Genomic DNA, 27,337 nt, shown 5'->3' with positions numbered 1-27,337 from the left:
TTTCTTCTTCTTTTATAGAGAAGAAAAAGTCGTTTGTCGTCAAGGGCTGGCTATTCTGGATATTCCAGAGAAAAAACAGCAGAACTCCAAAGCAAGAATCCTTCAACGTCGTATTTCCCATCTGATGGTACTAGCACTGGAAACACTCGAGCTTTAGCCCAAGATGGAGGTAGTTTTCTATATAGTTTTTCATCTCAGAGGTCAAAGCTGGATAAATTAAACTCAAATTATACCAGTAGTGCAGTTCCACAATGGAAGAAAATGTCTACCTCAGAAAGATTGTTAACAAATTTAAGTTGGCATGTATCTCAAAATCCATCGACAAAACATGCTTCATTAGAAAGTCGGTCGCTCACACCAATTGCTTGTCCGTCACCAGCTCTAAGGTCCAGGCTGCCGAATAGGGAAGAACTTATACCTCTTACTCCACTGCCTGTCCCACATTCAATTGCCAAAAATTCCGTTGCAATTTTGAAACCCAAAGTTTTTTGTACAAAAATTCCTCTCTGTGAAAGATTTAAGGCCTAGTCCGAAAATTATAACAATATAGTTATTAAAGAAGAGGAGCCGGATTATGAGTGAGTGTCATTTTACTTGTTCAACAAAGTGAAGTTTTTCCTTCTCACTTTTTGTTCTTTGGTATTTATTTAGTATTTGTATGTATAAGGCTAAGATGAGCCAATTTACAAGGCAGATTCACTTCATGATCATTGTGTAAAACTTAATATGTGATGATGCTCAGAAAGGTTGTTTAGGTATCCAGACAGATGTCCAGATGTCGAGACATATGTTCAAACAGATGTCCAGATTCCCGGAAAGTTGTCCAGATGTCCAGACATCTTTCTGGGAATCTGGTATTTAAAAGTTCCCAATTAGGCACAGCCACTGAAGGACTAAGTTAGTTGTATTTTTTCAAAATCTTTTTGGAATTTATTTTTTCTACTGCTATTGCAGATTGGTTTCTTGTGTTCTTAGTAAGGTTTGAAGAGGATGGAATGCTCTAGGGGCACTGGCAAATTGTAGCTGTTTCTAATTTGCCAAGTCCTTTAGCCTATTCCAGCTTTTTTCCAAATAAATCTCCTTGCTCTTTGTTCATGATGTTTTAAAGACGTTCGTCATAATGAATGATGAGTTAAGAATATCATTTTCCAATACGGATTGAAGCAGAAAAAAAAGATTTGGTGTAAAAAAGAAAGATAAACAACAATTCATTTTATATTAATTCAATTAGATACGTTCATTATATTTGAATTTATTTATTGAAAGGCTATTAGCATGAAAAAAGTGAAAAACTTGAAAAAGAGCAAATAACAAGAAACGGCTTGTTTTAGTGGAAATATAATGTTTTAGATTCCTTCTCAGTAAATATTTTGTGGTTAAATATTTAGTGTTAATGTTTGAGATTACTTTTTACGTTCATGAACCGTTTTGTTTGATTTGGCACAGTATGAGCTTCAGTATAACAGATTAAGAGAATCATCAAAGTGCATATATAACTAGAGATTCCAATTGAGATCATGAATAATTTTCTATTAGCATGAGTCCAACTCAATTCTATCAGACGAAATGATTCTTCTACAGTCATACCATAAAAACATAGAAAGTTTTTACCTGCCATCTTTTTTACATGAGGCTGCCTCGGATTCTGTGACTTCTTATTTTAGGGTCGGCTAGATTTTTACACAGATTTTTATCTTAACTATTAGTTATGCAGAAATATTAGTGGTTTAAAAGTATTAAGTGTTATTTACCAGATCTGTTTGAGTTTTAGGTGAGGGTAAGGAAATGCTATAGCATAAGAGGTAGCTGCCAAATATGTATCAAAGTCTTTTTCTAAGTCCATCTTTATTTCCTTAAACTCCTTCATTTGAAGGAATATTTTTTGGCCAAAGATATTGCTTGAAGGCTGAGAAAAGGTATATTTATAGCAGAAATTTTAGATTTTTAAGAGAAGCTGTAGTCACAAATACTCAAGTACCCTGATAAAGACATGAACCTTGGATAGATCTATTGATTTTTTTTGACAAATATTTTATTTCGGTTTTAGTGCTTAATTTTGATCAGCCATATATTAAAATAGACTAAAAATTATGTAGGACAAACGAAGATACTTTTTTAAGACCACTATAATTCCAACTGGAATATGGTTCGCTGTCGCGTATTATTCCATAATTAATGACCTGCCACCCCATTATTAATATTTTGCTCATTTTTTCAGTTACTATTATATATCCATGTAAAGCAGAAACAAAGCAAAGGTAAAACAATTAAATATGCCGATAGTGTGGGGGTTCATAATAGTTCCGTTTCTAATAAGTAGTTTCGTTCTTCTTTTTATTTGAATTAATGACTCAGAACGGAGCCGCGAAACTCTTACTATTTTTCAACTGTTTGTAAATTCTTCGAAAGTCCAACATACAAATATATAATTATTATTTGCTTAATAATTCAACGTATTGAAGAAAAATTAACCAAGAATACAGCTGGTACCATGAGATAGAAGACAAAACCATTGTCTTTTAAGAATAAAATTAAAATAGATGCAAAATGATAAGGAATAGAATAAAGACGTAAAGTATTGTACTAATTTGGTGTTTGACATTATATGCGAATAGAAAAAACTGGTCACAACAGTAATCAGCTTGTTTTGACCTAAGAAAACATACTATTTAAGGTATTAGTATCATAAAAATTGAACATCTTACAAGTGTTTCAGGTAGCTTTGGGCTTATATCAATTTATAAGGCTTATACATCGGTGGATTTCTGTTGAATTCTCAGCTATTTTCATTGGCTAAGTTTAAAATCGAGTTTCCTTTGAAAGAAGAGCCTTTGAACATATTTTGTCTGTCAGGAAGAAAATTCATGAAAAAAAAATGAGTTCTGCTCCAAGTTAATTTTGAGTATTTTTGATAAATAGGTTTCTGATGTGTAATGTCTTTGAAAACTCTTTCTTTGTTTTGGCCTTTTTTATGTTTTTTAAGTGGATAGAAGAATTATTTATTTATTAAGCTAGATTGTACCTTTGGAAAGTTGAGTCTGTTTAGATTCGTATTGAATTTGTTCTAATTTAAAGAAATACATTTTTGTTCTGGAATACTTTCTTTTTGAGAGCTATATTGTATGTTCACTTCACGCTTTAGTACAAGCCTAAGGGCTATTAGCAGTTGCATTTATATCCTTATACAAAAATATATCAATTGCAAACAGTTTGTGAAAAATATGGTCTATTTGGCTACATTCTAACTTATATCGTCTTTATCCATTTTAACATAATCTCTCAGTTATATTACATTGTGTTTGGTGAACTTTTCTTTCTTATTTCTTGCAGATAATCTTTGGATGCTGAAGATGTTCAAATATTGTTCTGATAATTTTCTCTTTTTGTTTTCGTAAATTCCTTTTTTCTTGTTGTAAATTTCTTTATTGTAAATTGCTTGTACTTACTTAATGCTGTTAATTTTCGTGGGATATATCATACTGTTTGCACCCGTTTTAGTTAGAGTTAGTCTAGTATTATTAATTTTAGTGCCTAGATGACTCAATTTAATAATGAAGGTCTAACTTTCAATTCATTTAATGACTTCGTCAAAGGTTGACGATTTTGCTATCAGACTCTCTACAAATGCTTTTTGCAATGACCATTTTACTTTTTTCTGATTGGTAGTCAGTTTTTTTGCTCTTTCTTTTTCTTCGTCAAGGTTTACAAAGAAAGCCCTTCTTGAGCTATACCAAGACGTGGTATTAACTATTTGGATTTATCCTGATTCCGAGATTTTCTAGACCATTTTAGGCTACGGTTGTTTTATGAAAATAATTTGAAATAAGAGAACTAATCTGTTCTCTCGTTCTCGCTCGGCTTTTAACCAGTGGAAAATTGTAAATTCAAACCAGACTAACTTCAAAATACAATACAAGCAAAGTACTTTTGAAACTTATTAATATACCTAGCTGCGTGCGATGAAGGATGATGAAAGTTCGACAGATGTTGGGAAACGCCGGCTACCGTTGAAGTGTACGTAATGATCAGGTTGGTAGAAAATCTGTTCTCCCAAAACTTAAATATCAGTTTCACATGGGTTTCTAAATTTCAGTTTTATGCACCATTGTTAAATATTCTTCACCGATTGACAAAAAATACTGATTTTCATAGTGGATGCCGCTCTCTAGTTTTTGACAGATAAAATTAGCCTGGATACACTAAAGGAACAAAGAAAGCGTGTGCCAATTTAACTCGTTATTGAAGACGTTCTAGAGGCTTGGAAAGTAAGTGATGCTTCAAGTAGGGTTAAATTTTGTTTCACAATTTGTAATTCTGTTGAAATTCATTGTGTCTTCTGCGCTGTAGTGACCAAACTTGTTTGCCCTGTGAAAGATTGTGGTAATAAATTGAATCCATGCTTGAGTGTTTGACATGCTCGATTAAAAATTATTTATCTTGCCTTACTCCTTCTAAGCTCGTCTTCAATAAGTTCCTGTCACTTTGAAATCTGTTTTCTTCCCCCCTCATAATACTGAAATTATGTTCAAGTAAGATGTTGTTTGATTCTAAGGGAGCAACTGCGAGAACCCACAAGACCATCAGGTGTTTTGGTGATCTTACAACTATTGCAAAATCTGCTGAAGATGCATAGAACCTGGCCGCCAGCTTGATATCCGCACTTCAATATGCTCAAAGATCGTTGGTAAGCCGGCGATCAGACCTATTTCAGCTCTACTAGTTTTAAGAATTAAATCCATCGCTTTTTTGTACTTTAATAAATTGACCTAAAGATTTGGAGAAGAAGCCCATTTTACCATTATTTATTGTTATCCATTTAAATTCTAAGACTAGCAACTTTTCATATGATTTAAGCATGATGTTATAAGAAAAAGAATCATCTACCCATGCGCAGTCTATAAACTCACCTTTCTGCAATCGTGCCAAGGCTGGTAATATGAATTTCAAATCGTAGTTGGAATTGTGAATGTAAACTGGTAAATAGTATTGCTGCCTAACATTAACATTACACGATTTATTGTGCGAAACCCCCGAAAGTTACTCCCTCTTGATGAAATTTCTTGCCATAAATGGCCATGATCGCGGGTTTTTACATCCCCTTAATAATTTTTTTCTTGCAAACCCAACAAATATCTAGATTTTTTTTAGTGAACTCGTCTTCTGGTGATAAATTCATTGGATAATGTGTATGGCACAGCCGTCAAACAGTCTCATTTGCTGTTTTAATAAGAGCAACCATAGCTCTGACAACACAATCTTCCCCACGCAACGTCTCAAATAAATCTACCAATTGCATGATATTACTAGTCTCTTCACGCATGAGCCAAAGAGATTGCAATGGCTTCATTTTCTTTAACACGATTCAAATTTGACGGATCGTACGTATCCGTGAGTGCAGCTTCTATGTCTAATGACACCGTGTTGCTTTTCAAGAGCGACTTCTGAAAATTTTTTCTCATCAAGGTGGCATTGTCTGATGAAACCGTCTCCATGGACTGGTAGCCATGATGCTCGCATTGTTTCAAGTGATTTTTCAACTTTAATTTGGTAAGGAAAGCTGAAAGACACATTGGATAGCAATAGCGTTTAGTTTGATTCTTACTCTGGCTTAAAACCCGACTAATATGGGGAATAGGAAAGAAATGTCCAATTGACTCAGAATGTTTGACAGGCTCGTAAAGAAGCCATGCCCAGTTCACTGATTGAATGGACGCAATATATCACCCCTTCTTTAACACTAAGTTCCCCCTCTTCATATTCTTCATCAAATTGCAATACTAACCACAATTTTGAAATGTTCGTTTGCCCTTTTAAAAATGTCTATAACCTTGAGTTTAATAGGATATTGCCTCTTTTTGAACAGTTAAAATGAACTTTCGGAGATTCTGCCCCCCCCCTCCCACCCCCATTAACTGCCCAATCGTCCAACATTGTCTTACTAACTTCCTTTGGCAGAAGTTTATGTCCTGCAACAAGGACGGAATATTTGAAACACTCCAAGACCGTATCGAAACGAAAGTGTTGTACACATTGAAAACCCTTTAAATTTGAATACTATTTTTAAAACTCCTCCTCTGGCGCTTAAAACAGATTCTTTTTTAAATTAAGTTATATTCACCTCTAATTTTTCAATAAATAAAACCGTTAACCCACTCACGTTTTCATTATACCCCTCCATCCTATTAAAAATTTCATCCACCCAATTTGAAAACACACTCTAAATTATGCAAGTCCAGATGAAGCGTTTGCATCTTTGTTTGTATATGGTGCTTTCTCAAAACACCCATACCTGTATTTAAAAAATATTTTAAGTGGAATTGATGATTTATACTATCGCTCTTTCTCGCCTCCCGCATGTGGTTTTTGGGAAGTGCCCGAATCTTGCTGACATACGAATTTGCTACGTCAATTGGATCCGTATGGATACTTCACTTGTAAGTGAATTGAATTGATCTCCGAACTCAGCCCTATAAACATGAATATTGCACAAAGCGGTATTGGCTAAATACAAATAAGATAAAACTGGGTAAAACCTGGTAAAACTGGAGGTGAGCCGGCACCACTTTGTCCTGGTTCCCTTCTATTACTCTCACATTGAGGGATGTTTGGTGAAATAGATGGGGAAGGGAGATCCTCCAACCTCGATAGCATTCACTAGAGTGTGTTATAAGAAAGATGGTCCATCCATGTGAAACCATCCCCCTCTGATAAAGTTGGATTCTCGAGGGTGCCTGGCATTTGATCATTTTGTTTCTCCCTACCTTCACTGCTGTAAAGAAGTGAAATGGATGGGGGATTGCTGTTGTTTACCAGTTTTTTTATTTTGTTGGACGATAGGTGATAATCCATCCATTCATAATATTCATCAAGATCAACGTCAGGAGACACCACACTAGCAGGTCCCAACTCCGCAGTTGGACCCCCTCGGGTTCGCCATCCGTACATGGATTGTCACAAAATTGAGCTGGCGGTGACGCTGTGTGAACCTAGAAGAATAATTAGAGCATATTAGCTCACTGGAACACTTTGCCCTATGAAAGAGAGAAAGGTTATAAAAGTCATAGACATTATATTACTCGTCAGAATGAATCATTGTATTATTGGCCCATAGAAGGGTACCATGAGCCCTTGTACTCATAGACAGCATACTGCTCGTTGGAATGCATCATTGCATTTCGAGGCATTGAAGGGTACTCTCGGCACTATAGTTCCCCATTTTAGTGACCTTGGTCACACTACTGGCATAAAAAACCCTTTTGGATGTATAATGTTTTTATAAACAGTCTTGGAAAACTTACAGGGGGGGGGGGGGTTTGCCTGTGGTCATTTGGCAAGAAACTCCTCAGCCCATGCCATTAAGTTTTCGCAAGCTTCCTCGTCTGTGGGTGCAGGTTCTCCTCTAATGAATTTGGTCATGAGTCGATTGATCTCATTTTCGGCCTGAAGAAGAGAAACATAAAATTTAGGCATGAAGGGCAGTTGGAACTAAGAGGGGCTGAGATCCTTAGAGGGGGCAGATGGTCCTCCCAAAAACTAGTGAGTAAGTACTTATTAGCGTAAAAATTCCCTTCAAAGCTTGAAAATGCTGAAACTAGACTGAAGAAGAACCTTATTTTCATATATATCTGAGGGGGCTGAGTCTTAAAATTAAGTGGGGAGGAAGGTAAATAACCTGCAAAGTCAAAAGTAAACAAAAATAGGGGGAAATGTCTGTAGTAGGCTGCGAAAATAGGTTGACAAACAACCTTATTTTAGATATCTCTATAACTTGTTCCTTCAATATCCTGGGCACAAAAAAATTGCGAAAAGACAAAACTAAAGAATAAAAACTCCTTCAGGACCTGAAAGGGCTCTTTGACAGTAGAATGGAAAAACTAACGAAAGACATCATTATTAGATTGAAAAAATTAGCGAAACGATAGCTTTATTAGGTTGAAAAAAAGTAGCGAAAAGACAACATAATTAAGTTGAAAAATTATCTTCTTGTTGAAAAAAAACTTGCTTCTTGAAAATCTGGTGGCGCTTGGGCGTGACTACTGGATGACCCTGGCAGTGCATAATGGCGTGCAGATAGACCAGCGCCCTGAGTGCGGGCTTGTGTTGGCAGCGGGGGTGGGAGTGCCCTTTGAGTGGTGCCGCCACGGCGTTGTGCAGATGGACCAGTTCCTTGAATGCAGACTTGTGTTGGCATTGCAAGTCTGGAAGGGACGTGGGGGGCTCGGATGTCCCAGGCATCACAAGATAGGGGGTCATGGTAGGGTTGACATATTTGATACCTGATGGCCTTGAATAGTTGGATTTCCCAGCCATCTCTACTCGTTGCACAGGTACGGCGTCGTTCCCTCTTGCCCTCTTGCTTGGAGGGCGGGGAAGTTCTAGAAGAGAAAACAGGATTTACGGTAAAATAGGATTCGCTTCTACAGAAGAAAACTAAATATACCACAAATTGTTGCCCCCTTCCAGAAACCATAGTTTTTTTCGTTATAAGACCCTTCTCCAGCTTTTAAAAGAATGGTATTTACCTTCCAGGCTCTGGATAGAACTCCATCGCCAAGGTCAGGTGTTTATCATTGCCAGAAACCCTCTCTAATGACATTACATCAAAGCTAAGAGAATACTATAATTTAACTAATATCATGTATACGATGAATAAGGGAATATTTTGTGGTTTGCGCCCCTGGAAATACCTACCCAGGACTGATATTTTCTCATATTCCTAACCCTCCAAATTTATATACAGCTATCTCATGCTTTTCTCTCATTTTTCTCAAACTAAAATTATTCAAGCGTCTGAGGCTAAAAAAGTGCTGCAATTCCAGGCCAATAATTTGAAGTCTAGATCGCAATTCAGACCCTTCAAATAGCCACTCCCTCCTTTCCAATATAGTTAAACTAGAATTTTATGACAAAACATATCATAATTAAAAGCTAATCAAACACTAAACTTCAGAGTTACATGTAGGAAAGGGTACATTATTAGTTTTTATCAAAAGGGGTGCATGTTAGCATAATGAATCCATCCCCTTACATTTCACGTGAAGAAACAGTTAATTTCACCTTACAACGAAGCTGTTAGAAGCCCCCTTTAACTTACACACAGTCACTGTCCTCCTACTTTGAATAGATAATGACCACGGGAAAAGGGAAACAGTCATATTTTCCGTTTGAAAAAATTAATCATAACTAAAACCACCCCCCATTGTAAATCAAAAGATTTACTGCATTTCTATAATAAATTATACTCGTTAAATAACACGTTAATTTGACCAGAACAAGCATCTTTTTTGTGAAACCATTTGCTAGACTTAAGCACTAATTTAGAGGATTTACCAGACAGGATCTGCATTTGACTAGACGCAATAATTTTTTATCCCCATATAACTGCTTATGGAAATGTTAAAGCAAGGTTAAATTGAGCTTTTCACGGTTATTAAGAGTTAACTTAAAAAGGAGAGACATGGTTATTAATTCCTAAGCCAAATAGTTGACGGGTGCTAATTGTCTAGCAAGCTGCTAGAATACAGAAATGTACATCGAAATTGCAGACGGAGAAAAAGGTACATACTTCACGCGACAAATTAGATAAATTTTATTCTTTAGATCCAATTTTCATGTAGAGAATTATACTTCCTGAAAAGGGAATATGGTCATCCCAATATGGGGGAAGGGGGTATAGAAAAGGAGGCTCACTTCAATTGCCAAAAACATGGAGACAGGAAAAGTTCTAATAGTAAAAAAAGACTTACTTCTTGGAATGATTGAGAAATATCCGCTCTTTAGATATACCTCTAGCACTTTTGAGTTCCAACTGATTACTGATGTTTTTTCGTCTTTCCCCCCGGGTATTTATACAATTCCCAGAACATAGAGGTACTTCCATTTAGAGGATACACTTGGTCAAATTCCAGAAAATTTGTGTAGACAAGTCTATGAGAAAATAGAAAAACGATGGGTGTTGCCATGAGGAAGAAAAAACATCTGGACATATTCCAGGGAAATCAATAGGGGAAATACTAGAACACCTGGACATATTCCACAATAGTCGTATAGACTCTTATAAGGGGTAATAGAAAATCAATAGGGGAAATACTAGGACACCTGAGAAGTCTGCCGCCTAGAAACAGGTCATACGGTCGTATTGCAGGGCATACGCTCGGAATCCCATTTAAATATGCTACCTGTGCGCTTGAAATCCTGGCTACCTGTGCGCTCAAACCTAAAATGTCCTCACTACTTATATGACGGCTCAACTGGATCCAATACATTCAATTCACATTGAAGTTTCTATTTTAGGATGAGTGTTCTTCTGCCAAATACTTTTTATCAAGTATGAATATCTTGGCCAAAAGCTCTCGATAAAATTCTGAACTATCTTGAAGTGAATTGTTTTACCAGGATTCCTGCTTTATTTCCGGCAAAGGAAACATTGAGTTCTTCTTCTTAGTATCTTCTAGAGTACAAAAAGAATCTAAAAGTTTTGATTCACTATCAGACGATACTAAATGAAAATTACCTTTTTTTGGTATATCCAGACACGTTTTCGTTCTGGCTTTTCTCATTGAGTCGTTTAAAGGTGATATTTTTGGAGTTTTAATAAGCTTAGTCAAAAAAGTTTGAAACGTGAATTGGTCTAGAGGCTACCATTAATATATGATGTTTAATAATCTTAAATAATTTTCAAGTGTAGTTCGTTAATCTGTCTTTACTGACAATCCCTTCATTATTGGAATTCATCATCACAACTGTCGACAATGGACACAGATTTACAATTAGCTGTTTAGCTCTTTGGAAGACATGGTCACTTTTTTATTCGTTCATCTCTTGGTTGAAGGAAGAAATATTTCCGTCAATTTCTTCACTCGAATCTTCTTTCCTTGAACCATATAAATATTCAACAAATAGGTTTCTTTGGCTCTTCGGCCCATTTGGAGACAATTCATCAAGTTTGGCTTCGCACTGACTGATATCTGCGTTAAATGTTTCATTGGTTAATAATGCCTTGTTCTGTAATACTTGACAAACGCTCCTCAAATACAGTTTTAGCTTTAATGTTATATAATCTTCTTGCAAAATACATGCAAGACAAACCCACCAGTGTTTAACTCTTTTAAAGTTCTTTTGCTGCTAAATACGGACAATAGTAAAAATTACAAGTTGGAAATTGTCTCTTTTTTGTAAGATTTTCTAACAAAAGCGCTTGTAAATATAACTACATGTGAACCACATAACACTAGCCTGGTGATAGACGTGAATGATGGAGCCGTGTTGTCCTTCATTAAAATTTTGAAATACTTTTCTAAATATGAATCTAAGCTCATGCTGTTGCATTCTAGCAGGATGCCATAAATTGTCGCCCAAGAAAAATTAGTTACAATTACGGGTAACTGAAGTGTAGTTAATTGCCGAAGTTTGTTCAGGTAAAAAGACATAATATAGGATATCTCTACATGATCATGGCTACTTAGTAGGCAATCAAAATAAGAAATCTCAGGATTTCCTTCTCCGTTGCTGGTTGAGACAAGGCTGCACAATAGTATTCTTTTGTCCACATCTCGAATCTTTCTGAACATACTCCCAGTGGCACCGAAATTAAGAACTAATTTCTTTGTTTTCTTTAGCTCAAGTCCTGCCAGTCTCAATTGTTTGTCAGATAGTTGGCGGGTGCTAATTGTCTAGCAAGCTGCTAGAATACAGAAAGGTACATCGAAACTGAAGACGGGGAAAAAGGTACATACTTCACGCAACAAATTAGATAAATTTTATTCTTTAGATCCAATTTTCATGTAGAGAATTATACTTCCTGAAAAGGGAATATGGTCATCTCAAGGGGGGGGGGAAGGGGGTATAGAAAAGGAGGCTCACTTCAATTGCCAAAAATATGGAGACAGGAAAAGTTCTAATAGTAAAAAAAGACTTACTTCTCGGAATGATTGAGACATATCCGCTCTTTAGAGATACTACTAGCACTTTTGAGTTTCAACTGAGTACTGATGTTTTTTCGTCATTCCCCCGGGTATTTATACAATTCCCAGAACATAGAGGTACTTCTATTTAGAGGATACACTTGGTCAAATTCCAGAAAAGTTGTGTAGACAAGTCTATGAGAAAATAGAAAAACGATGGGTGTTGCCATGAGGAAGTAAAAACATCTGGACATATTCCAGGGAAATCAATAGGGGAAATACTAGAACACCTGGACATATTCCACAATTGTCCTATAGACTCCTATAAGGGGTAATAGAAAATCAATAGGGGAAATACTTGAACACCTGGGAAGTCTGCCGCCTAGAAACAGGGCATACGGTCGTATTGCAGGGCATACGCTCGGAATCCCATTTAAATATGCTACCTGTGCGCTTGAAATTCTGGCTACCTGTGCGCTCAAACCTAAAATGCCCTTACTACTTATATGACGGCTCAACTGGATCCAATACATTCAATTCACATAGAAGTTTCTATTTTAGGATGACTGTTCTTCTGCCAAATACTTTTTATCAAGTATGAATATCTTGGCCAAAAGCTCTCGATAAAATTCTGAATTATCTTGAAGTGAATTGTTTTACCAGGATTCCTGCTTTGTTTCCGGCAAAGGAAACATTGAGTTCTTCTTCTTAGTATCTTCTAGAGTACAAAAAGAATCTAAAAGTTTTGATTCACTGTCAGACGATACTAAATGAAAATTACCTTTTTTTTGGTATATCCAGACACGTTCTCGTTCTGGCTATTCTTATTGAGTCGTATAAAGGTGATATTTTTGGAGTTTTCGTAAGCTTCGTCAACAAAGTTTGAAACGTGAATTGGTCTAGAGGCTACCTTTAATATCTGATGTTTAAGAATCTTAAATAATTTTCAAGTGAAGTTCGTTAATCTGTCTTTACTGACAATCCCTTCACCATTGGAATTCATCATCACAACTGTCGACAATGGACACAGATTTACAATTAGCTGTTTAGCTCTTTGGAAGACATGGTCACTTTTTTATTCGTTCTTCTCTTGGTTGAAGGAAGAAATATTTCCGTCAATTTCTTCACTCGAATCTTCTGTCCTTTAACCACATAAATATTCAACAAATAGGTTTCTTTGGCTCTTCGTCCCATTTGGAGACAATTCATCAAGTTTAGCTTCGCACTGACTGATATCTGCGTTAAATGTTTCATCGGTTGATAATGCCTTGTTCTGTAATACTTGACAGACGCTCCTCAAATACAGTTTTAGCTTTAACGTTATATAATCTTCTTGAAAAATATATGCAAGACAAACCCACCAGTGTTTAACTCTTTTAAAGTTCTTTTGCTGCTAAATACGGACAAAAGTAAAAATTACAAGTTCGAAATTGTCTCTTTTTTGTAAGATTTTCTAACAAAAGCACTTGTAAATATAACTACTTGTGAACCACATAACACTTGCCTGGTGATAGACGTGAAAGATGGAGCCGTGTTGTCCTTCATTAAAATTTTGAAACGCTGTTCTAAATTTGACCCTAAGCTCATGCTGTTGCATTCTAGCAGGATGCCATAAATTGTCGCCCAAGAAAAATCAGTTACAATTATGGGTAACTGAAGTGTAGTTAATTGCCGAAGTTTGTTCAGGTAAAAAGACATAATATAGGATATCTCTGCATAATCATGGCTACTTAGTAGGCAATCAAAATAAGAAATCTCAGGATTTCCTTTTCCGTTGCCGGTTGAGACAAGACTGCACAATAGTATTCTTTTGTCCACATCTCGAATCTTTCTGAACATACTCCCAGTGGCATCGAAATTAAGAACTAATTTTTTTGTTTTCTTTAGCTCAATTCCTGCCAGTCTCAATTGTTTGTCAGAGCATTAAAGAAGTCTAAAAGGAAAACGGGATAATTGTTGTGTAAAAACTGGTAAAATTCGATTCAAATTTTCACTTTTTTGGGTTTTATTTGCTAATACGTAAGTCTTGGCTTGAGTGACGCATAAGTGGCAAAATGTTTTGTCGCTTTTGTGTTTGGTTCGTGAAGTGCTTTTGTGTAAGCTTTATCGAATTTGGGAGCACAAGCTTGTCATATTCATCAACACTGTCAATAATAGCACATTTATCCTTATAAATTGTGCTACAAACACCCTAGACTTGCATTTTTTTTTGTAGATACGGTTTATCCCTACTAACAAATTTTTTGTCTTCTCATCTTTTTCTTATTTTATTATGCCTGTTTGTTTTAATTCAAGCTCTAAAAACTTTTCTACTCTGTAATTACCTGATTTCATTTTAATTTATTTTAAGAAATGGAAGAAGAACATCTCTTTACTTTGCATCTACTGCGAACAGCTGTATACCTTTCACGCTTATTCACACTTTTAAAAGATATTATGAAAAAGATACCGCTATCCTTGAGCCCGTTTTTATGACTGACGTCTAATTCCTTGATTCCAATTGCCCTTAACTTCCCAGTGCACGATGTAATTTCGATATTTTCCAAGAATTACTGTAGATTTGCTGCTAGAAAAAAAGTAAGAGGAATGTGAGAAAAACACATCTAACAGTTCATGATAATGAACAAAAAGTAAGGACCAATTTCCTTCTATACTATCTAAAACATGAAAAATTCAATGTTTTTTATGAATCAAGTTTTTTGGTGGTATCTAAAAAGTTTTCACAATCAAAATAAATCTGTTTCTAAGAGCTGTACTTCACAACAATCCATTGTTATCTTTATTTCCAAATGTATTTATACCCTTAACTTAATATCCTTAACCAATGTACCCTTACCTTTGTACCTTATGTATACTTTGTAATACCTATATACTGCAATAAACTTAAATTTAGTAGTGGTCGAAGAAGGCGTAGTAGTCATAATAGTAGTAGTAGTGGTAGTAGCATGCACCATTTCCCCTTTGGTGAGTTGAACATATCGTATTCTATAAGTTTTGACATAATAACCTACGAGAGCTCTTAATAAATTACGAGAATCCCTTCAATAAGAACCATATATTCCCCCAGGGCATTACTTACAACACCTGAACAGTGAACTCTTAAAATGTGAACTAGAACTTTCAATTTCCAATCAAATGATGCCCTTTTGAAGTTAACACTAGCCTTCCTTCCATAAGACCCATATATGCCCCCAGGTCATAACTTACAACGCTTGCCCCCGGGCCCTGGTGGGTTGTGTCAACACTGGTATTTATGTTGTATGATCTTTGAATTTTTTCTTACAAAATAGCTATCTTAAAATCTTTATTGGATGCATGTGAGAAAAAGGGTTTAGAGGGGGGAGCTGGTTACCCTCTAATATCTTTTGACGCTTAAAAAGTGAAATAGAACTTTCAATTTCCATTCAAAAGAGCCCTCTCTGAAGTTTATACGAGCATTCCTTCCACAAAAACCATATATGCTCCCAGGACCTAAATTTTAACCCTGACCCCTGAAGACTGTGGGGGGAGTGTCCTGCTCAAACATATAATTTCCAGAACTTTCAACTACATTGAACAAAATGGCTACATCAAAATTTTGATAGGATGTGTTTGGGGAAATGGTGGGCGTGGAAGGGGTGTCAGTTGCCTTAGAATCACTTTCGCTTATTAAAAAGGGAACTATTCATTCAAATTTCCAATCAAATGAGCCCTTTTTGAAGTTTCTAAGACAGCATATTCTATACAAAACCTTATGTGCCCCCAAGGCATAATTTACAACCCTTGCCCTGAGGGTTCTCGGGGAGTTGTCATCCTCAAAGACCTAATTTCCAGAACTTAAAACTACGTTTAATAAAATATCTGTTTCAAAATTTTGATTGGGTGTGTTTGGGGAAGAGGTGGGCTTGAGAGGGGGGTTAGTTGCCCTCAAATCACTTTCGACTATTAAAAAGGGCACTAGCCCTTTGAATTTCCAATCGAATGAGCCTTTTTTGAAGTTTCTACGACAACGCCTTCTATAAAAACCATATATGCCCCCAGGATATAACTTAAAACCCTTGCCCTGAGGGTTGTGGGGAGTTTCCTCCTCAAAACCATATTTTTTATCTGTAAATCAACTACGCTGAACAAAATGGCTATCTCAAAATTTTGATTGGATGTGTTTGGGGGAATTATGGGCGTGGGGGGCTAGTTGCCCTCTAATCACTTTCGATTATTAAAAAGGTCACTAGCCCTTTGAATTTCCAATCGAATGAGCCTTTTTTGAAGTTTCTACGACAACGCCATCTATTAAAACTTTATATGCCCCCAGGGCATAACTTAAAACCCTTGCCCTAAGGGTTATGGGGGAGTGTCCTCCTCAAAAACATTATTCCTATCTGTAAATCAACTACGCTGAACAAAATGGCTATCTCAAAATTTTGATTGGATGTGTTTGGGGAAATGATGGGTATGGGGAGGGGGCTAGTTGCCCTCCAATTACTTTCGACTATTAAAAATGGCACTAGCCCTTTGAATTTCCAATCGAATGAGCCTCTTTTGAAGTTTCTACGACAACGCCTTCTGTAAAAACCTTATATGCCCCCAGGGCAAATGTTTATCATTTGTTCGCTAGTTCACTTAAGATAATCTTTTCAATGTTTGAAGTTCTACACATAAAATCACGCGTCGAGTAGTTAGAGCCTAACAAAAGACTAAACTAATTTTAAAACTTTCAGGTATTTTTCTAGTTTGAATTAAAAAATTTAAATTATTGCGGAGACACTATAAATATTTTGCAGTTTACTTATTAACTTTAGTGATTCTGAACTGAAAACTAAAAAAAAAATTTTTTCGTAAATAAAGCACAATGTTATATAGATACACAGTTTAGGAGTCGAGCCAAAAAAAGTTTGGTTCCACGAGGCTAGCATATGTCAATAACATTTTCTACTACAGAGCCATAGAAAAATGCAGTTTTTCATACAAAAATGATTTATTTTCCGAACGTATTTTTGTTAATTATGAAAGGTTTTTAAATACATCAATTTCCTTTCAAACGAGCCATTAAACAACTATGATTTTCCAGTACCGAGCTAGATGAGGAGAAAAAAACGGAATAAAAAGATGTCGTCGACGCAGAATACTCCACTTCAAGCCACTTTTCTTTTTTTTCCAGCCGAAATATTTTCTTTGTTGTTCAAGCCAAGAGACTTTAAGTTTCCTAGGCAGGAGTTTTCGACAATGTGGTTCCAATAGTGTACTTTGTTTTTTTATGTGACTCTATTTTAAGGAGCTATGGGCTATTGTAGTTTTTACTATTGAGCCTGATCGTCTCTTACTAGGTTGCTAGCTACCGCTGCAACCTGGATTGGCCTTGCAAATATTTATTTAACGAAATAAATACTGTTTGAACTTGCAAAACCGAAGCAAATCATAGACCAGTACCAAATTTTCATCCCCACTGAAGTTGTGTCCTCCTGAGACCTGAGGTTTAACTCTGATGATTTCAAAATACCAAAATTAGATCTAATTGTTTATCAATATCCTATCTGATGATATTCCCTGGTAGTTCTGCTGAGGAAGAAAAAATTCAAGGGAAATAGGTGCTCCTTTATTTTGATTTAATTCTGATTTATTTTTGTCGCTCAGTCTCGTAAACTATGAGTGACGAGAGTGATGCTAAATGTAATGTTAGCTGCGTCAAAATATTTTTTTTTCATAAATTTACGTTAGAGACGTTATTTCAGACTCTTCATGTGTGTAATTCATAAGTAAACAAAAAAGAACGCAAAGGTATGTTTCCAGAAAAAGAATTCTTAAAATAATTTTGTTAGAATATTTAACGTTGAGGTTATTTTTCTCTTTGAATAGACTTTCTGACAAATAGAATTTGTTCGTATTTGGGCAGAAAATTTAATTTTTCAATCTTTTTGTTCCATATTACAGTATTTTTTTTGTCTCTCCAAGCCTTTGGCCTCGTCAGTACAATTGAATTCTGCCTTGACATTTATGTCGCGCTCGCTAAGGAGAGCTTTTGGTGTATTTTCAGTGTTACTCAAATAGGCTCTGTGATTTTGCCGTTTTGTGGCAGGGAATACGAGCATTCAACTCTTGCAGTATTACAGGCTCTTTCATTGCCTCTAAATTTTTTCTCTGTCATCGTAACTTGGTTCTGTTGGTGAATTTCCGTCTCCCCCCCCCCTCCTAAGTAAAATTAATGATGAGTTTCATCTATTTCTCCAGCGTACTCGGTGGTGCTACAAGATAGATTGTATTGAAAGACTTTTGTTTTTAGCCAGTTGACGAGGTTTAATAAGATCGGGGTTATCCCAGACATCCATTTTTTCATAGGATTGGTTTAGTTTCTTTAATCTGTCTCGCTTTAATCTTTTTTTTTTAATTAGGTTTTTGACACTTTAATTCTCACCGCCGCTAATCTTCTAACCGCATATTTCATTGTTCTTCATTTTCCTTTTTGATTCTCTTTAATTGTTGTTTTCACAATTAACCCCATCTTTCTTTTTTCGTCATTTTCAGTTATTATTACTTCAGACATTTTTGCAATGTACTTTATCTTAGCTGCTCGGATTGGTCTTGTCTTATTTGATGGTCTAGATTTTTCATGTTAACTATTATGAAATACATTTTTCTGTCGTGCTTTGATCTTTTCCCTTTTGATGGTCCAGTTTGTTCATTTTGAGCTATTGTTAATTTACTTTTTAGTCCTCTAGATATTATAAAACTGCTTAAGACATCTTTTGTAAATAGACTCATTACAGCCGGTATCATACTTAGCTCTGTTTCTTTTGTAATTTTGCATACGTCATTTTGCGATACGACCGCTCCTGGGATAGAAATGATGTAATTTATGCTCGTGAAATATGCGCATAAATATGATGTCACTCATGTGTTTTTTCCCAAAGCTAAGGCCCTTAACAATTTCCCCAAAGTTTGACCTATTCCGATCTTATTTTCAGACCCAAAAAATATCAAGATGTGAATTTTGCAAAAAACGGACGTGTTTTCGAAAAAAATAATATAAATTAATAAATATACCATTATTGCTCGTTTAAAGTGATAAGATATGAAGGCTCGATGTGAAGTTTCGAGGTATTTTTCAAACTAGTATATGCGTTCGTAACTACTCTTGCGGTGTGATTTTGTTTATTGCTGTTTACTCATGGTACATTTGTATACTAGCTCATTATTTTTTTTATGGCAGCAGGAGGGTTTCTAGTTTTTCCTAAGCCTTTGTCAGTTTCTGGGCTCAAGTCAATTTCTTGATTTTCTTATGATTATCTTTTTTTTAGCAACATTTTGTGATGATGAGTTAGCAATGCTAGTTCCTAATGAGGAATCCGAATATGATGAGCCACCTCCTTTGATTCCAGTTGAAATGGGGCCCTCTTGTGCCGGACCTTTTGTGCTTGTCCCGAATGAAATGCCTCTGCTAAAACAGCCACCTCTGTTAGTACCCCGTGAAAACTGGAAAGAAACCCACAGCCTTGGATTAGCTTCATCAGAATTTAACTTGCGGGCCAGTCAGGACTGTTTTCAATCAGCACCTGTATTATTGGATAGCTCAGAACAAATAAAATCGGAAGTTCATTCTGAGACCGGGGATGGATTGCACGATGTCGATCAGGTAAATATAATTGCTAAATTTTCCCGTAGGTTCCGTGCTGGATCTTTAATATTTAGGGTTGGAAGTATAGGCAGGTTGGCTTTTTAAAATTTTGATGAACTGTTCTTAGAAATAAAGATTCGTAGAAATCTTACCAAAAACTACAAAACTTAACAGAGTTAATTACCACCTTAAGTTAAGGATCAGCAGTGTGTGTGTGTGTGTGGGGGGGGGGTGGCGCGTTTGTTAGTTGGATTTTGAGGTGTGCATTGTATTAAAAAAGACTTACGGAAGGCAATTTCAGGACATTTAAGTTTTCTTTTCTACCAAATTTACCTAGGCTTTTATACCATCTAGCCCTATTTCTACCAATCTGGCTATTAAAGTCTCCTCATAAGAATATGATATCTCTACTTATTTCTCTCTATTTGTTCCTGTAGCTGTAATTAGGGTTTATCTGATTCGCCACTATCTCCCTTAGTTTGTTCTACCAGGGCATATAATACTATGAATCACACCCAGCACTTTTTAGTCATAAAATGAGCCACTAGCATGCTATAATTAATACCTTCCAAACTATAGCAAGATAAAGTAACTTTCTTTTTCATCTTCAGGCCTACTCCCTACCTTTAAACCCCATCCCTTTTGCCACAGTAAATAAATTCTACATTATATAATTTCATTTTCCTGCCCCTGCGATTTAAGTTTCTGAGATTCCTATCAAATTTAGTTCGAAGCGTATGAATTCGTCTCCCAAGACGTCGATACAATGGCTGCTTTTTAACGTTCTAACATTCGAAGTCAATTTTCCATATTCTTTAAATCATTGAAATAATTATGGCCTCAGGAAAAGTAAGGGTCCCAGAATCAGTGCAGGATAGGGACTAAGACATCTTCTCAAGTATGCACGAAGTTCTTAAGCCAGCTTATTAACGGAAAGCAAGAAGGCTCCCTCCATTTTAATGGAGGCTTAGTATAATCCTGGGCAAAACTTGATTGCCACATGGTTTTCCACTTTTTTCGAACTCTCGACCATGTTTCGTTCTTACAGGGAAAAATATGGGAAATCCTCTCCGACTCAATTGGCGAGATCATTTCACAGGAGAAAGACGAATATAAGATAGTTGATTTTGAAACAATTTTGCTATTCATGAGCCTGACGGGGACAACTCAGATATTTTTTTTTGACGGAGCCAGCACAAAAATAAACACAAGGCCTCTATCTTTAACTCGTGGTACTATGCGATAAACAGAAAAGGCCGTTTTTCAAATTGACCTATCCCACTTTAACATAGAGTACTTATGATTTTTTGAAGTTCCAGGCCTGCAGCTGAATATCGCCTAGGTTGACGTTTTTCTATATTTTCGGAACATTTAATACACACCAAACAAATGCTCAGTTATCTACTCTTCTATTTCTGATTTAAAGCCCTTGGTTTCTTGTGTTTTTCCACAGCTGGCGATGCTCTTCTGTTAAGAAGAGTTGTCATCCTGAAAAAGCCATTTTCATGCCTATTGCCTCCGACTCATTATATATACTGGGCTATCAGTATTATGCTTTTAGGGAAGGCAATACATAATAGAAAACTTACCTAAGAGGATTTTTAGCCCAAAATAGCTCACCAAAACAGACCAAACCCTTAATCAGACCAAAAGAATTATCCATTAATCAGACATCATTGCAAATACTCCCACAATGAGGCTACACATGCATGATATCTCTGTAGGGAAAAGGACAGAGAAAGGCATTTATGACAAAGTGGAGACCGGAACCATATTACATTACTATAACAGGTCCAACCTTTAAGATAAGCGATAAGCTACCCAGCTTATCGTCTTCAGTGCATTTGTCAAAGACTGCTGACAAAAGCAGAATCACTACTACTAACAACTCACAAAATCAGCTGAGGACAATATTTTGAAATCATCGTTCTTTACACCCTCCCAAGAAATTAAATCTTTTCTTACAACCTGTCGCCACCCCTTTTGGGACGATACTTTTCGTTCGGCCCTAGCTAGTTGGCCAAAAAAGACGATTCTTCCCAATATGTCATCTTTCCTCCACAACACGTTTCCTCGGCATCTCAACTTTCTCTAAATATAGCCTTAAAAGCGGGATAGAGCCAATTTTTTTTCACCGTATTGTTTGGTATACGGTCAGCGAAAAGGGTACCCGAAACAATCTGTAGTAAATACCTCAGAAAAACATCTAAAAAACTTGTTCTTCCAAAGCCATTATTGCAGCTTTCGATTTTTTAATCTTAGTTCGCAAACATATCTTTCATATTCCTCCTAACCTTTTCAGCTATGAGAAAGTACCTTGGGCTTTTGCTATTATTCTTTTCAAATCTTCACGGTATCCACCGTCACTAATAATACTATTTTGATAAGCGAAACTATCCACTAGATCAACCTTTTCGTTACCCAAAATCACCTCTTCACCTGCATTTAGTCCAACTCTAGTGACCTAGTCTTTTTATGACTAAATTTAACACTTAATTTTGTACTCTAAATTCTCAAAATCTCCAAGAAACTTCCATTTTTTTAACATTTTCATCTAGGACACCCAAATCCCAAGTATAATATAAATTTTGAAGATTTTTGTCCTCCCAATTGATTCTATCATGCTATAGCTTTATCCTTGTTCCTTAAGACAGTGTCCATCACTACGATCCACATTAATGTGGTTAGAACACATCCCTGCTTAACTCGTGATTCAATGCAAAATCAACTATTAGCCTCGTGTCCCTCCTCAACCTTAGTAATGATGTTCTTTTACAATATACTAATCACTTTAATGTGTTTGTCTGGTTTACAATATAAGGATATGACCTGCGCTAAAGTTTTTCTGTTGGTTGAATCGAACACTTGCACATAGTCTTTGAAATTTAGGAATAAAGAGATCTGATGACTTGGACACTTGAATCCTACAGAAACCATGGTTGTGCCTACCATTTATTCCAAATCATATTCTTCATCTTTAATAATCTTCAGTATTCTAACTTCTCAACCACCATATTCAAAAACTCATCTACCAAACAACCATCAAATGAGACCCGATTTTTTATTTCTATAAGAATGTCCAATTCTTTCTCGCAAAATAAATGTTCCTTCACTTTCCTATTGTCGCAAACTTTTTCTTTCGTTTTTATTTCCTTTCCTGTAACTTTATCATGGTATGACGCATTCAAAAAATTTGCTTTTTTTTCGTTTTGAAAATCATATTAATGACAAAAACCGCTAGAAAAAAAATAAAAAAATTCAAGCCACCTACAATATAATAACATTAATTTTCATTATGGAATGATCGTGCTTTGTTTTTAGATAGTTTGAAATTTGTTAAATTGTTAACTATTTAGTGTTTCCGGATAAAAGAGGCGGAACGCGTCTACTTGTCCACTAATATTTGGATCCCCTGAAATATTTGGATCCAGTGCATGGTCCCAGTTCAAAAACGGTTAAACACGGCTACTTGTTGAGAAAAAGCACTTATTTGAGTCGGCTTTTTGGGCCCTTGGTCTTTTGAATTCGTCGTCTTATACTGAATAAAAAGCAGTTCATACTTTTAGTCTGAAAGAAGATTAAAATAACCGCATGTTCTATGGAAGTGTGAGTCTCATGCATTGCTTAATAAAGGGTTAATACCTATGAGGTCTTTGTAGGTTAAGGACCCCACTAAGGGTTACATATTTTGGAAGTTCTGACTTTTCTTAGTAAAATTGCTATTTCAAACTCAGTTTCTTTGCCAGTTTTCTTTCTTTGTTGTTGACATTAAATGACTAAAATTCAGGTATATTCCGGATTCTATAGTTCATAACATTAGTAAGCAATTATTTGCCGTTTTCGACTTTGGCATTCTTGCTTCTATTGCCTTTTATTGCTTTTATTGACTTTAAAGCCTGGCATCGTAAATGGTGTTGATGGTTTCTTAGAGTGTTCTCCCTAATATATATCAAAGAAGGGAAAGATTAAAGTACAAACCACAATCTTTGTTAATGTTGAGCAATCTTTGTTTGCTCAAAAAATCGCAGTGTGGCTATTTAAAAAATAATCAAAACATGTAACCATCCAAAGATTTCGTATGCTCTAAAACTCTAGTAGTTATCTCTAATGTCTGCATTCAAAACCGTTGAAATCTTATATCCCTAAGTTACATTCCTTAGCTGTAAGTTCAATTAATGACAAATCTGAAGCATAAAGTAGTTTTATTCCGACAGTCTATGCAGTTAATTAGGTAATTTGTTAATAGGAGAAACAATGTCGTATTTGAAGTACTTAAAAAATCCTTAAATGCTGTGCCCTATTTGGATATTAGAACTCTATACCTGAATGCATGAAACACGTAAGGGTCGATGGTTCATATACATATACAAACACATATACAAATTTCCTAGGGTCACCGACGCTGCTTCAAAGTCTTAGGCAAAAAACTTAAGCAAAAAGGGAAAGTTTAGATTTCTGCATTAAAATCATCGGTCTTCGTCTTGTCCTGGTTTTAGTAAGCTTTAGCGGAATGTTCCAATCAACAAAACCTGAATATAACTTCCCATTGTTATTTGATCAAAAATATATGGCATCTTGATTTTCAAATAGGGATGCACGTAAATCAAATTTTGTGAGACTAAGTTGTTTCTTAAATAAACTATGATGAAATTAACATTCCACTAAGTAAAACGTATTAATGGTTGTGAATTTGAAAAAAATGGGTATCTGAGTTTGAACAAGTCACACATTTAACTATATTAAACATGAATATTAAAATCAGATATATTGACTACTAACTGAGATAATCTTCTTGAAATCTCTTGGTGTATCTCAAAAGCAATTTATCCTCACGCATTTGTGTTATTAGGATGTTGTTAACGTATGGAGCTTTTTTTACAGTAAATTCAATATAATACGAAGAAAGGCTCCAATTGGAATAACTACGCCAACATAAATGCAAAGTAGCTTTATTCATGCAGTCAAAATGGTCCAAGATTCATTAGCAAAGCCTGCAACAGTTTCAGTTGCATCACTCTTGTCAAAAACTCCTGAATTACTGGAGGATTTTATTTTAGTCGTTTTTGTTTTAGAAAAAGAAAAAAAAGATTTTGAGTCCGAGGTTCTCAAAGTCTTTTATTCACTTTTGTTTCGTCTTGTCTCTAAGAATCATGTTGCTTCGTTGCAACACTCCAAACACGTTTGGGCCTAGGCTTTCCCTACCCTATTAGCAGTAAATTGCTATTTCAGAGGAAAATAATGCTTTTCTTCTTCTTTTATAGAGAAGAAAAAGTCGTTTGTCGTCAAGGGCTGGCTATTCTGGATATTCCAGAGAAAAAACAGCAGAACTCCAAAGCAAGAATCCTTCAACGTCGTATTTCCCATCTGATGGTACTAGCACTGGAAACACTCGAGCTTTAGCTCAAGATGGAGGTAGTTTTCTATATAGTTTTTCATCTCAGAGGTCAAACCTGGATAAATTAAACTCAAATTATACCAGTAGTGCAGTTCCACAATGGAAGAAAATGTCTACCTCAGAAAGATTGTCCACAAATTTAAGTTGGCATGTATCTCAAAATCAATCGACAAAACATGCTTCATTTGAAAGTCGGTCGCTCACACCAATTGCTTGTCCGTAATCAGCTCTAAGGTCCAGGCTGCCGAATAGGGAAGAACTTATACCTCTTACTCCACTGCCTGTCCCACATTCAATTGCCAAAAATTCCGTTGCAATTTTGAAACCCAAAGTTTTTTGTACAAAAATTCCTCTCTGTGAAAGATTTAAGGCCTATTCCGAAAATTATAACAATATAGTTATTAAAGAAGAGGAGCCGGATTATGAGTGAGTGTCATTTTACTTGTTCAACAAAGTGAAGTTTTTCCTTCTCACTTTTTGTTCTTTGGTATTTATTTAGTATTTGTATGTATAAGGCTAAGATGAGCCAATTTACAAGGCAGATTCACTTCATGATCAGTGTGTAAAACTTAATATGTGATGATGCTCAGAAAGGTTGTTTAGGTATCCAGACAGATGTCCAGATATCCAGATGTCGAGACATATGTTCAAACAGATGTACAGATTCCCGGAAAGTTGTCCAGATGTCCAGACATCTTTCTGGGAATCTGGTATTTAAAAGTTCCCAATTAGGCACAGCCACTGAAGGACTAAGTTAGTTGTATTTTTTCAAAATCTTCTTGGAATTTATTTTTTCTACTGCTATTGCAGATTGGTTTCTTGTCTTCTTAGTAAGGTTTGAAGAGGATGGAATGCTCTAGGGGCACTGGCAAATTGTAGCTGTTTCTAATTTGCCAAGTCCTTTAGCCTATTCCAACTTTTTTCCAATTAAATCTCCTTGCTCTTTGTTCATGATGTTTTAAAGACGTTCGTCATAATGAATGATGAGTTAAGAATATCATTTTCCAATACGGATTGAAGCAGAAAAAAAAGATTTGGTGTAAAAAAGAAAGATAAACAGCAGTTCATTTTATATTTATTCAATTAGATAAGTTCATTATATTTGAATTTATTTATTGAAAGGCTATTAGCATGAAAAAAGTGAAAAACTTGAAAAAGAGCAAATAACAAGAAACGGCTTGTTTTAGTGGAAATATAATGTTTTAGATTCCTTCTCAGTAAATATTTTGTGGTTAAATATTTAGTGTTAATGTTTGAGATTACTTTTTACGTTCATGAACCGTTTTGTTTGATTTGGCACAGTATGAGCTTCAGTATAACAGATTAAGAGAATCATCAAAGTGCAAATATAACTAGAGATTCCAATTGAGATCATGAAAAATTTTCTATTAGCATGAGTCCAACTCAATTCTATCAGACGAAATGATTCTTCTACAGTCATACCATAAAAACATAGAAAGTTTTTACCTGCCCTCTTTTTTACATGAGGCTGCCTCGGATTCTGTGACTTCTTATTTTAGGATCGGCTAGCAAACAGATTTTTATCTTAACTATTAGTTATGCAGAAATATTAGTGGTTTAAAAGTATTAAGTGTTATTTACCAGATCTGTTTGAGTTTTAGGTGAGGGTAAGGAAATGCTATAGCATAAGAGGTAGCTGCCAAATATGTATCAAAGTCTTTTTCTAAGTCCATCTTTATTTCCTTAAACTCCTTCATTTGAAGGAATATTTTTTGGCCAAAGATATTGCTTGAAGGCTGAGAAAAGGTATATTTATAGCAGAAATTTTAGATTTTTAAGAGAAGCTGTAGTCACAAATACTCAAGTACCCTGATAAATTAATGAACCTTGGATAGATCTATTGATTTTTTTTGACAAATATTTTATTTAGGTTTTAGTGCTTAATTTTGATCAGCCATATATTAAAATAGACTAAAAATTATGTAGGACAAACGAAGATACTGTTTTAAGACCACTATAATTCCAACTGGAACTTGGTTCGCTGTCGCGCATTATTCCATAATTAATGACCTGCCAAACCATTATTAATATTTTGCTCATTTTTTCAGTTACTATTATCTATCCATGTAAAGCAGAAACAAAGCAAAGGTAAAACAATTAAATATGCCGATAGTGTGGGGGTTCATAATAGTTCCGTTTCTAATAAGTAGTTTCGTTCTTCTTTTTATTTGAATTAATGACTCAGAACGGAGCCGCGAAACTCTTACTATTTTTCAACTGTTTGTAAATTCTTCGAAAGTCCAACATACAAATATATAATTATTATTTGCTTAATAATTCAACGTATTGAAGAAAATTAACCAAGAATACAGCTGATACCATGAGATAGAAGACAAAACCATTGTCTTTTAAGAAAAAAATTAAAACAGATGCAAAAGGATAAGGAATAGAAAAAAGACGTAAAGTATTGTACTAATTTGGTGTTTGACA

The 27,337-nt window shown here is 35.5% G+C and overlaps 2 protein-coding genes across 4 annotated transcripts in view; both read left to right on the top strand.

The window, feature by feature from the left end:
- Positions 1-3,102, top strand: part of LOC148941729 (uncharacterized) — a 91,196-nt gene extending 88,094 nt beyond the window's left edge. For all 3 annotated transcript variants that reach the window (XM_089104050.1, XM_089104049.1, XM_089104051.1), the window contains exon 8: positions 19-3,102. In XM_089104050.1, coding sequence (XP_088960176.1) covers positions 19-528 — 510 coding nt within the window. In that variant the 3' untranslated portion in view covers positions 529-3,102. The remainder of the gene's footprint in view (positions 1-18) is intronic.
- LOC148941728 (uncharacterized) lies at positions 469-27,193 on the top strand. Its single transcript, XM_089104052.1, has 3 exons — positions 469-578; positions 19,175-19,509; positions 24,753-27,193. The coding sequence occupies exons 1-3, from the start codon at positions 575-577 to the stop codon at positions 25,107-25,109; spliced, it is 696 nt and encodes a 231-aa protein (XP_088960178.1). The 5' UTR covers positions 469-574; the 3' UTR covers positions 25,110-27,193.
- The last annotated feature ends 144 nt before the right edge of the window (positions 27,194-27,337 follow it).

This window comes from Artemia sp. Qi Xiang Cuo, chromosome 18, assembly GCF_049724085.1.
Source record: "Artemia sp. Qi Xiang Cuo chromosome 18, ASM4972408v1, whole genome shotgun sequence".
NCBI lineage: Eukaryota > Metazoa > Arthropoda > Branchiopoda > Anostraca > Artemiidae > Artemia > Artemia sp. Qi Xiang Cuo.
This window is presented reverse-complemented; position numbering and strand designations above follow the sequence as displayed.

What these genes read in the sequence shown, in the direction of transcription:
- LOC148941728 (XM_089104052.1), top strand. An exon ending in GATTGCACGATGTCGATCAG is followed by an intron (nt 19,510 to 24,752) that starts GTAAATATAATT and finishes CTTCTTTTATAG; the next exon opens with AGAAGAAAAAGTCGTTTGTC.